The 12907-nt window shown below is 37.3% G+C and overlaps 1 protein-coding gene across 1 annotated transcript in view; it reads left to right on the forward strand.

Moving 5' to 3' along the window:
- Window positions 1–6089: 6089 nt before the first annotated feature.
- LOC124269260 (coiled-coil domain-containing protein 66-like) overlaps window positions 6090–12907 on the forward strand; it is a 28636-nt gene continuing 21818 nt past the window's right edge. Inside the window, 3 exon segments of the mRNA XM_046704270.1 lie at window positions 6090–6187; window positions 12473–12534; window positions 12836–12861. Coding sequence (XP_046560226.1) covers window positions 6177–6187; window positions 12473–12534; window positions 12836–12861 — 99 coding nt within the window. The 5' untranslated portion in view covers window positions 6090–6176.

The raw sequence follows: 12907 nt of genomic DNA on the forward strand, positions 1-12907 counted from the left end.
CAGGTATGTTTTGTTTGTTTATATGCTCTTCTCAAAGTATGTGATAATGATATTCATTCCTATAATCAACAACAGATAGAATCTCTTTGGAAATCTGTTGACATTCATGATTTTGTTCATGCAGAAATACTTAAATGTCAAATAAAATGATCAAATGATGTTATTAATGGCCCATCCCAGAAATACTGGATTTTCAGACAGAGGTGCTTTGTTGTTTCAGCACTTTACTTTTGGATTGCTCAGAGTTTCAGCATTGTGTAACAAATTAGAAACCAAAGTCAAGAACCTTTTATATTACAACTAGTGTGTTACCCTTTTTAAATAAAAAAGAAAACTTCATGTACATGAAATTTTGAATTGACATTCAAAGGAATATGTTTTTGCCTCAATTTCATTGTTTCCTTTTAGGATGTTTTTTCCCTGCTGCAATGCAGAACGGGGGACATTGTATTCAGCATTGTCTGTACATATGTCTGTCTGTACATCAGTACGTACATCCCGATTCTTGTTAACACGATATCTCATGAACTGTTGTACCCAATGTCTTCAAATTTGGTGACACAGGATTATGCAGACACGGGTCGATTTGGGTGACCTTGACCTAATTTTAAAGGTCACAACGACATTTTGACCACGGTTCAAACTCATGTTAGCACAATATTTCATGCACTGTTGTACCCAATATCATCAAATTTGGTGACAGCCTACATTGGGAGTTTACACAGACACTGGTTGATTTGGGTGACCTTAACTGTATTTACAAGGTCACCACGACACTTTGGTCACTTTTCAAAATCTTGTTAACGAGATATCTCATGCACTTGATGTACCCAATGTCTTCAAATTTGGTGACAGCCTACATTGGGAGATTTCACAGATACAAGTGAATTTGGGTGACCTTGACCTTATCTTCAAGGTCACCATGCCACTTTGACCACTTTTCAAACTTATGTAAATGTTGTACCCAATTATAGCCTCCGAGCTGAAGAATATGTTGCCATTTCTTATAAATTTGATGTCAGGAATTAACATATAATTGGTATGAGGCTAGGGTAGGATAGGGTAGGGTAGGGTAGGGTAGGGTAGGGTAGGGTAAATAGTGGGTGGGGTACCTGGGTAGAAAATTTGGCCCCGTACCAGCTCTAATACTGACAGTGGATGTGTGCATCTGCATCTATACATTCAAATATAGTAGATTCCTGAAACATCTTCAGTTTTAAGAGAAGATTCTGAAAAGTGACCTTGGCTAAAAACTACATCACACAAATGGTAATCTTCTATGTGACCAAACGATTAAAACTAGTAAATATGTTATATTTCATTCTTCGTGTTTGTGGCAAACACTTGTAGAATTGGGAGAATACAAAATGTATGTATATCGTGACTAAAAGGAAAGAGCTTATTTTGTAAGGGGGGTCAGAGTTGAAATGAGGCTATTAGAGAGAATCGCACCTTCAAATAAATGTTTGGAATAAATATTGTCAAGACCTTTTGTTCAAAATGTATTTTGTGATATTTTCATAGTTATCATGACCGCGCGTATTCTTCCTTTATGTCATGGAAGGAAATATTGTGTTTGTGTTGTATGTCCAGATTAAGAAATATATAGTACTTATGTGGGCCTTACAAGCTGGCAGTTATAGTTTCCAGATTGGCTTAAGGGCTACATTATAAATATTTAGTCTTTCACTTTTTGATACTTGAGATGTACAACAAGATGTTACTTTGTGTTTTTTCATTAATCAATCTGTTTTGTAGGATAATCTTTAGGTGCTAATTGTTTACTAATATTTGGGTTTGATAATTTTACATTTTATTTAGTTTGTGAGTGTTTTTTCTGCTGTGGTTTTGCTACAGTTTATGTTAAATCCATGTCTGATGAAGCCCTTGATTGTATGTTTAACAATTACTGGGCTGTAGTCACTGACGCTGGCTGGGTCTGTGAAAGATCAACCTTATTCCGAAGTCCAGCTGAAGTGTCATTCCGCCATGCATGCCAGCAGTGTTATTGTGATGGCCTCATCCCATGGTAATGTAGAAACCCCATATTACTGGACAAAGTGATTGATACAGAAGGTGCCATTTTGTCCGACTACTTCATTCAAGTCTTTCTTTAATTAAAGTGATAGATACGTATGATTCAGGCCCCGATTTCTCGAAACAAACTTAAGTCTGAGTTTTTACTTAAGTTAGAGTTTTTACTCAAAATCTGAGAAAATGCAGGCAAATGCATTTCCCAGAATGAACTGAAATCGATATTAAATTCAAACATAGGAGACAATTTGATTTTGGTGGCTAGATTACTTAAATTGTTTTGGCTTTTTTATTTTAAAAATGCTGTTGAGTTAAAAATTCAGCAGTTTCAAATTGTCAAACTCAGTTTGAACTTTCAGTAAAAACTTAAGTTTGTTTCGAGAAATTGGGGCCAGGTCAACTTTCAGGGCATTAATTGTTTTGTACTTCTATATACAGTAAAACCGTAAAACATATGGGGCTGATAATTCGGAGTAATGAGAAACCTATACAACACAAATGCAGTCTGGATTTTGTTACAACTAAAATGCTTTAATGAGTGTGGTAGATGTGGGTGGAAATATCACTTTAATGTGAATTTTGTTTCTTAGATGTGTTTTATATTGCATTTAACCCCAATTTCTTTCATATTTTTTGGTACCTGTGTGTTTAAGATAATGATTTTGATTTGAAATGGCATCTCATCCCTTTTAGCTGTATCAATTCTATATCTATAGTATTACTGCTATTCTCATATCAAACATGTATTATATCCATATCATGTTAATGTCTTTTGTGATTGGTTGGTTATATTGTGCTCTATTCCAATTAGCTGGTTATATGGTGCTGTGTGTCTGATTGACTTGTTATTTTTATGTTGTGTGGAAGAAAATTGATATATGCAAGTTCCATATCGGTGCTTTTGAAAACATGAAACAATTGTTTAGTTGCATATTAAAGACATCCTGTTGCACTTGGGGCAAGTTTCTGGTTCTGAACAGCTCCTTACACCAAACCCTGCAGGAAGTTCAGGTTCTAGACCGTCCCCAGCAGCCAATGGAGGCGAGTTAGGTGATGCCACTTACCTCATATTGTTGATTGTAGCATATAGTATCAATCACTGGATTGTCTGATCCAGAATTGGTTATTTACAGGTCTCCATTCATTTAGCTTGAAGTTAGGTGAAATATGACCGACTGTGACATTAAACAGCAAACACACGCAAACAAAACACATGCAAAAACAAGTGACGCATGGTTAGATACAACAGGAAGGATATAGGGGCGTTGGGGTAGCCTACTGAATAAAGTGTTGACTCGTCATGCTGAAGACCCTGGTTCGATTCCCCACTTAAGAAGCCCATTTCTGGTGTCCCCTGCTGTGATATTGCTGGAATATTGCTAAAAGTGGTGTAAAATTCACTCATTTTTCGATATACAGTGGAAGCCCTCTAAACCGGCATGCGTTGGGACCGGCACAAAATGCCGGAATAGAGGGCATGCCGGTTTGGAGAACTTTCCCTTTTCAACCTGAGAATGATCTTCCGTGTGCCGTAACATACGACTGAACAATGTGTTGATTGTCATCATATTCTTTATTCATCAAAAATACATGTATATAACACAAATGTACATGTTCAGTACAGCTTCCAGTACATTTACGTTATAATTCATAACTCCGAAGTTTCAAGTCCGAAACTGTTTTCTGTTCAAGAGTTAATTCCAATCTAGCCCGCTTGACTGGTCTAGCCATCTTGACACAGTGAGCGACTGACAAATTGTGACACGACAATTTATTTATAATACAAGTGACACGTGGCACTCATCAATTTACCTCACCTACTTATCCATACTCCTTTTATCAGGCAACATCAATGAGCTTAATGCCGATGGTAATCCACTGTGTTGTTAATACACATTCAGCCAATCAGCCAATTAACAGGAGAGCCGAGATACCGGATGCCGATTTAGAGAGCATTAATTACTGTACAATCAGTCAATTGGGCGGCCTTTGTTGTGCCGAAATGGGAATAGACTGATGCCGGATTAAAGGGCGTGTAAATAATCATAAATCAACTAGCTTCTGACGGCACCAAATTCTAGTGCCGATATTGAGGGCTGCCGGTTTAGAGGGCTTCCACTGTATATCTAAATAAATAAGCAGGTTATGGTGGAGAGAGTGTTAGATTCATTTAATGTCTTGTATGACAGCGTATATGTTGTTATTATATGATTTAATATTTTTATCAATGTCATTGTGGAATGGTATTGTGTTTTGGTGATGATTAATTGAGAATATTACCAAATTGTTGAACATTGTTTTCACAAATGGCTGTACAGTATTGTGTGTACTTCATCAATACTCATAAAATGTTATTGCATGTTAATCTAGATGTGACCCATTAAAGAGATTATTGGAACAATGAAGTGTGTTGTTTTTCTGTGTTCTTAATGATGGTGGAATTAGTTTCCAGTACAACATCAGCTGGACTTGGAAGGTCTGTTAGAAACACTTCTCTGAAACATGGCTGTCGTTTGTTACAGAGGACCTTTTTGTGTGAAACTCCACATTGAATAACTTCTGATTTTACTGACAACGGACCACTGTAGAATGTGTAGCTATAATATTGCTGACAACAGACTTCTGTTGATTATGTGTAGCTAAAATATTGCTGACAACTGCCCACTGTTGAATGTGTGTAGCTATAATATTGCTGACAACAGACCACTGTGGAATATATTTGTAGCTATGATACTGCTGAAAACAGGCCACTGATGAAGATGTGTAGCTGTAATATGTAGCTATAATATTACAGACAAAAGACCACTGGAAAATGTATAGCTATAATATTGCTGACAACAGACTTCTGTGGAATATGTGTAGCTACAATATTGCTGACAACAGACCACTGTGGAATATGTGTAGCTACAATGTTGCTGACAACAGACCACTGTGGAATATGTGTAGCTACAATATTGCTGACAACAGACCACTGTGGAATATGTGTAGGTACAATGTTGCTGACAACAGACTTCTGTGGAATATGTGTAGCTACAATATTGCTGACAACAGACCACTGTGGAATATGTGTAGCTACAATATTGCTGACAACAGACCACTGTGGAATATGTGTAGCTACAATGTTGCTGACAACAGACCACTGTGGAATGTGTAGCTAAAATATTGCTGACAACAGACCACTGTGGAATATGTGTAGCTACAATATTGCTGACAACAGACCACTGTGGAATATGTGTAGGTACAATGTTGCTGACAGCAGACAACTGTGGAATATGTGTAGCTACAATATTGCTGACAACAGACTACTGTGGAATATGTGTAGCTATAATATTGCTAACAACAGAGCACTGTTGAAGATATGTAGCTATAATATGTAGCTATGATATTACAGACAAAAGGCCACTGGGAAATGTATTGCTACAATATTGAAGACAACAAGCCACAGTGGAATATGTGTAGCAATAATATTGCTGTGCGGACATGATTTTGTAAGCAAGCCTTACACTGAGGGTGCAGACTGATAAATAATATTTTATACACATTGGCCTCATGTCACTGAAGCCTTTTCAGTGACTGCTGTGGACACATGTTAAACAGATGAAGATCATATAAATGAATCTGAGCTGACAATTGAGGCTGTCAGAAGTTGATGAAAATCAGTTTTGGATTTTTTAAATGGATGAATGAATTACTAATAAAACAATTGATGTCAAGATTTATGTATTACATTTGACACAATAATTATTAACTATGGACAAACAAAGTTTGAAACTAGTGATGACTGGATTACCTGTAAATAATCTTCCAAACATGATATTTGGTATTTCTTTGTTTCTGTGTACATATTATCATTACACAGCTGCTATTCGAGAAAAACATCATCCAATACTGTTAATCGAATTTATAAGACACCGCAATAAATAAAATAAACCAACTCAAACACCTTACGTGCTAAAATGATTCGAACTCAGTGTTTGCAGTTATGAAAAATAACTGACCATGATATTGGGATTACCTCCCTTGGAACCGGAAGCGCCTGTACGCATGATCGAGAAAATAGTTGTTGACGACGGTAAACTTTATCTTGTCTATTTTATTGATCGAGATGCTGTTGCTGATGGATACGGAATAGTTGTGACATCATGAGCTTCGGGTAAGCGGAGAAGTGTACTCCACAATCATAGTTCCAGTCGTGTCAAGTCTGTTACATTGAAGTCAGGTGGGTTTGGTGCAATAAGCGTTGGCCAGTCTGAGCATGTCTTCAACAAGTGACAGTTGCCATGCTTTTCGTTTTCAAATTTATCCGTTCCTCATATTTTGTATTAAAAAATATTTTATCACAATACCAACGACATTCCCGACATATTAACAGTAGCACAGCTACTTCAACGGGTAACCCGTTTCGTTATCATGATTATGGTGATAATTAGACTCGATCATGTTATGAGCTGATCAAAGTCAAAACATTCATTATTGCCATTAACCTTACCTATCTCACATTTTCTCATGATATGTGTCGTGACATTACCATCTATGTGATCCAAGTCAGGGATCTACCATAGAAATCCCTGATCATGCCTGATTATGGACAACTGCACAATCTACCATAGTTGTTCAATAATTTTGTGTTGAATTCTAAGATGACTAACGGTTAGAACAATCGAAAAAAACCAACATTATCAGACAATAAAGGTATAGTTTTTTGATGACGTAACAATTGAATGACGTTATCCCGTCACTGCGCCATTCTAGTGTGCCCCCTCGTAATCGAATTATTTTACATTACATCACAATGTAAGCGACGTCACGATGCATGTCAGTTGTCATCGCCTTGTACGGCCTCCTACAGTAACCTACTCCATTGCATCTCGTTTCTTGGTTTGCAGTTGCTTCACGCAGCTAACATCACTGGTGGAAACATTACGTTTATGTTTTACGATGGTTAAAATGTGTCAATTCGACTCACAAGTTTTCAGCGACACGGTAACGTTCGCAATGTTTACATTCCCACAATGCAATCGTGGAATGTCGCTGACTACTCAGCTTCATCTGGATGTACTGATCTAAACTTACGCTTGTAGTAGAAATGCGACGCTCATATTGCCCAATATGGTTTACGTTAATGACAGATGTAATTAAAATAATTCAGAGAAGATATTTAATCCGAACGTAAACCGCCATCAAACTGTTATCATTTTTTTTTTTTCTGGTAACGTCTTAACGAGGGGGCAGCCTTAATGCCAGTTAGGGCAGACAGGATCAATAGGTCAAAGAATAATCGTTTGTTTTCTGCCCTGAACTATTATAACATCAAAGCACTGGGACTACCCCAATGTGTTTTAATTATAATAGTTCAGAACTATTAAACTATACTTTATTACAAAACATATTGCGGTAGAGCGAACTTTATTTCCTAAATATATCGATATTTACCATGTTTACAATAATTAGATTTTACATAGATATCTGCTGGAGCTAATCGAAATGAACAGAATGCAAAATGGTTATGTGTATAGTATTGTATATGGGTTGCAATTTACTTTCATGACTCTTATCATTGTGTACGGTAGCTTTTATTAAATTATGTTACAATATAGTTCAACTGTTCATTATGTTGGGATGAAGGATGATTTACCATGGCAAGGACTAGCAAAGTAGATGGCTCCCTTGAAGTTGAATATGACATGGTATATCACATCATCTATATTTGTTTTTCACCAACTGTGTTCATTGTTACTGTTCATGGATGGGATTCACATGATGTTTTCACTGCATTATGACTAGCTACTAGTCCCTCATTGTATATATGTATACTATCCACCCACTTTGTTAGCGCTTTGAGCATGGGCCTTGTGCATGGAAAAGGCGCATTATAAGTTCACATTTATTATTATTATTATGTATGTTTGATAGAAGTGCTTAAAAAGTAAGGGAACACAAAATGAAATTTGGAACTTGAGGACAGTAAATGTGAGGACAGTGTGTTTGGCAGCAAGGATGGAACTCATATATACTGTTATCAGTGAAACTTGATCTGTTGAGATAGAAGTTTGTCACAGTAACAAGAAGAAAAGTTATTTTATCTGTTGCCACTTTTGAAAACTAATGTGTGAACCAGCTTGTGTTCAGTACTGACAGTGACCCTGCCTATACAGTTTTCATGGTTATCATGGTCCATTATCTGAGGCTATAACAGGAAGGCAAACTGTACCAATTGTGCCATTATATAGCAATGATATTATATTTCTTTTGGAACTCAATGTATTATCATATTGCAGTGTAAATCGCTCACTATTATCTTATTACTCTGTTTGCCGGCGTTTGATCATGTCTGTGGTGTATTTTTAGAGCAAAATCACAAACCTTGTGTCATGTTCCACATAAGCACATGGAAGTGATATTCCTGTCTGAAGACTGAAGTTATATGAGCATGTACATTCACTGCAGAAGACTTCATGAATATGAGATGCCCGAATTTGATCAGTAAAGGGAGATAAGTAAAGATATACAGTTACTGAGTTAGTGAGTTACACAATTTGAAGTGAATGCATTAGATAATTAGTCATAGTTTTGTTGTACTATTAGATTATACAGTTTGAAATGTGTATTAGTACAGAAGCAGTTTAAAATTAATTGGCTTTTGGTGATTTGACTTGTATTTTACACATATATCTCAAGTTATGTTTTATACTCTCCCTTACTTGAACAATGTTAAATTGTAGTCATAATATAATGGGATGAGATGGTATGTTTAGGATAATACATTTTAACCGATACTTTACAGTACATTATGGTTAGATTCCACTTTGACCATAGGGTCAAGATGGCCTAAAAGGCAAAATCAACTAATGGTCTATGAGATGAAGCCATCATTGGTGGTACAACTGACTGCAGCATTTCAACAGAGAATTAAAGACTATTGGCACTGCTATACTGAGTGTAACAAAACCTAGTAGAAAGTCGCGTCAGCTAACCTTTTGGACTGACCAATCAGAATACAGCTTACCAAATCGCGAAAGTTCACATTCGCACATACCGTTTGAACCTTTACCTAAAAAACTCGAATAATTCTGAATGCTATTTTCCACATGATCACTTCCGAGTTATACACATGGAGGACGCAATGAGTAAACAATCGCTGAAAATAGCGTTTTTGTCAATATTCAAGGATGTCATCTTGCGGAAATATAAGCTAATAGTAACCATGTCATTAAAAACCCCTAAGCGTACATACTGCAGGTCAAATATCTGTGTTTCATGCAGATTTTCGTTTATTGATAGATCAGTGTCAGCGACCAGGGAAGAGAAAATCCGTTTTGTAAGTCCCGCCGAACCCTAACAAGTAGCCATTGTCTGATTGGTTAAATCCGTTCGGCCATCTCACGTTTGATTGGACGGTCATAGATTGCTCAAAGGTTAGCTGACGCGACCTTCTACAAGGTTTTGTTAGACTCAGTATAGCAGTGTAACGAATAATACTGAGCCTAAGTTTACTTAGACTGAGACTTTTGGGTTTAATCACTTTTTGCAATATTTACTGAACATACAAATTAGATATTTTTACTCTTCTATGAAGTCATCCTTCACAATTGGACCTCATTTACTTCACATACACCAAAGAGACCAAAGAAGATGCTTAACATTATTGAGATATGGAGATTTACAAATTATGAAAAGCATAGACAGGTGAGAGGGTTTTGCTAGAAAACAAGGATTTTGTCCTTTTTATAAAATATTATAGAAGACAAAGTACATTATATATCAGTGTGCCCAATTTATGATATTTCAAGATAAAGATTTTTCCAACACTAATTTAAATAATGAATACCTCTCAGAACTTTACAACAAACTTCTAACATTTAAACCTTGATAAAGCTGATATTTCTCAACCCCATTAAACTCATAGAATACTACTATTGTTACGGCTGAGCTATGCTTAATTCACCCAATATAATTGTTGTCAAAAAAACCCCAACAAAGCTTATAACATTACCATATATGTCTGGTGTTGTCTACCCTGAAAACAGATGTCTGATATTTGGACTTAAGATTGTTCTATATCTTATGATAATGAACTGAATAACCGTAAGGTTGAGGTAATAAATAACAGTAAATAAACAAACCCACTGATCATGCTGGAATGTCCTGGTGTCAGTTTTCTCCTGCTACTTTGTAGCGGTCATTTAACTGTTGACTGAGTTTGAGCAGTCCTCTCATCAACCTGCTCTACAGTCAGGCCTGTAGGGTGGAGATGTTGTCGACGTTGACATCTGATACTGCCGCATTACTGCATGGAACTATCACCACACCATCGGTTGAGTGGGTTGTCGTAGGCAGATTGCCAGTGTACCATATACGTTCTGCTAGCAGTGGTTCAACTTAAGCATGAAAGACTGGTGTCCCTAGATTCAAATACCACCTGAGAAGATATCAGTGACCCCAGGTTCCCCTTTATTTTAAACACTGAGGTGCGCAGATTGGGAGAGATGTATGTTACTGTAATGCAGAGACCCAGTAAGTGGGAGAGTTTATTTTTACTCCACTCTCAACAATATTCCAGCTATATGGCAGCGGTCTGTAATCCAGTCTGGACCAGACAATCCAGTGAATGAGTGATCAACAGCATGAACATCAATCTATGCAATTGGGATACGATGACATCTGTCATCCAAGTCAGCGAATTTGACCACCCAATTCCATTAGACCGCCTCTGTGGTGTAGTGGTTAGAGCGTCCGCCCGGAGAGCAGAAGGTCGCGAGTTAGATCACCGACCGCATCATACCATAAGACGTTAAGATATGGTATTTGTTGGTCCCTGCCTGGCACTCGGCTTTCATGGGTACAACAAGGACTGGTCGGTTCGGAGTCAGTATAATGTGTCTGAGTGGGGTATTCATGCTTCACTGCGGCATGGTATCTCAATGGGCAAGCACTATAAGACCAGCTTCAGTTTGGGCTAGTACAAGCAGCCGCACATACACATACCCACGCATGCACATCGTCTTATGAGTGAAATATTCTCAAGCAAGACTTTATACCCAATTTCACCTCACCTCACCCCAATTCCATTAGTCGCCTCTTACGACAAACATGGGTTTAACTGTTACTGAAGATCAGTTCTAACTGGTATCTTCACTGGTGCAGAGACCCAAAACACCCATTTTTCACGATTGGGTTTTGACAAGGACCCATCGACTTTAATCTAAATTTTTACCTCTAGCCATGGTAACAGAATTTTATTTAGCTATGTTTATCATTATTTATATTTATGGTTTAAAGGCCTTTCAGAGCATATTAGCTATAGAAACATAACAGCAATATAGGGGTGAGTTCTGTCACCTTATTGAGTACTTTACAGTAGATCATGTGTTCAGATTGAAACACTCAGAACAAGTGCGCAAGATTGCTGTATCCGTATTTTAGGTTTTTAGCAGCTATTCTATGGCTTATCACAAAGATCACACATGTATTGTACAGGGTGGTTGACACATAACATGTAGGCTGTGGCAGAATAAAAACACAGATACTATCATAATTGCTTCCTGGGCCAGTGTGGGGTTTTGTGAATACAGGTGACTGACAACATCTTGCTGGCTATCACTTCACACTGCATGGCGAGTCTTGTTTATTCTACCCTGAAGTGGTTCTTTCAGTTCAGATCACATATATCTCGACTAGTGTTTTTCACCTTTTTCTGTAGCATTCAGCAGAGGTAATTAGTATGATTATAGAGTTGGGTTTCCGCTCTTGCCTGTTTGTGAGGCTTTTGTCTTGACTTTCTTGAGGACAACTTTTTGTGTGGGATCATTGACTACGTAAACATGAGACTAAAAGATTTACTGCAAAAATGGAGTACATCAATTTCAAAGAACAGTCCTTGGAAGTGAGTGTTCATCAGTAACCATTGTAACAGTTGACTGTCAGATTTCCGCTTCTTTTTTCTTTCAATGGATCATTGACAGGGGCCAGACATACTTGGCAATGTTACTGAGACTTGCAGACTGGCACCTGTACCAAATTGCTGTATTTAAAGAACAAAGAATCTGAAGTCAAGATGCCAACTCACATTCACTGATACTGCAGCTTCAAAAATGAAAGATTAAACAAATTTTACATATACCATGACAACAAGGTGTAATTTAATTTATTTGCTACCTTTGGTAAAAAAAGACTATCGAAAATCCATATTTAACATAGGTACTGTATGTTACACTCACAGTGAGCTTAGAGTGAGGAAGTATGGTTTGATCTTGTTTTAGGAATAATTCAAAAATATCTTGAAAATCCATGAACTGAATAAAATCCAGGACTGATGGGCAAATACTTTGACCATGTTCACTACCTTCCTAAAGTTACTTTGGAAGAGTTTATGGCTATTTTCTGTGATTATCTGATACTGTCTGCGTGTCGACTGACGTCTGTGTTCCATGTATTCCAGGTCATCCATGAGGTTCGAGGTGGGCGGCCAGGCTGGGAAGCCAGCTATATTCTGGGATCAGGGTGAGTGCCTATAGCACCATATTTTATGGACCATTGTAAGAATATTTTGGTGAATTCTGAGAAAAGGCAAAATATTACTTTTGGACAGAGCCATTCCCAGTGTAATGGTCCACTTTCAGTAATATTTGAAAGAACCGTTCATGGATGTGAGTAAACAGCATAAAACACTGTGTATGTATTGCGTATACGGTATGTAGAAGTTCCCAAAGGTATGTGTCCAAGAAGTAGGGCCACCTGACTGACAGGGTAGTTCCAATTCTCCTGATGTTCAACTTACTGATGAAGTTTGTTTTATTTTCAGGCAAGAAGCCAAACAAGACCAGAAAGGTAACTATGACATAGACATGAACTTGAAATTTCTAAGATGAGATTT

Source organism: Haliotis rubra, unplaced genomic scaffold, assembly GCF_003918875.1.
Source record: "Haliotis rubra isolate DU_JTF1 unplaced genomic scaffold, ASM391887v1 Scf143, whole genome shotgun sequence".
Lineage (NCBI taxonomy): Eukaryota > Metazoa > Mollusca > Gastropoda > Lepetellida > Haliotidae > Haliotis > Haliotis rubra.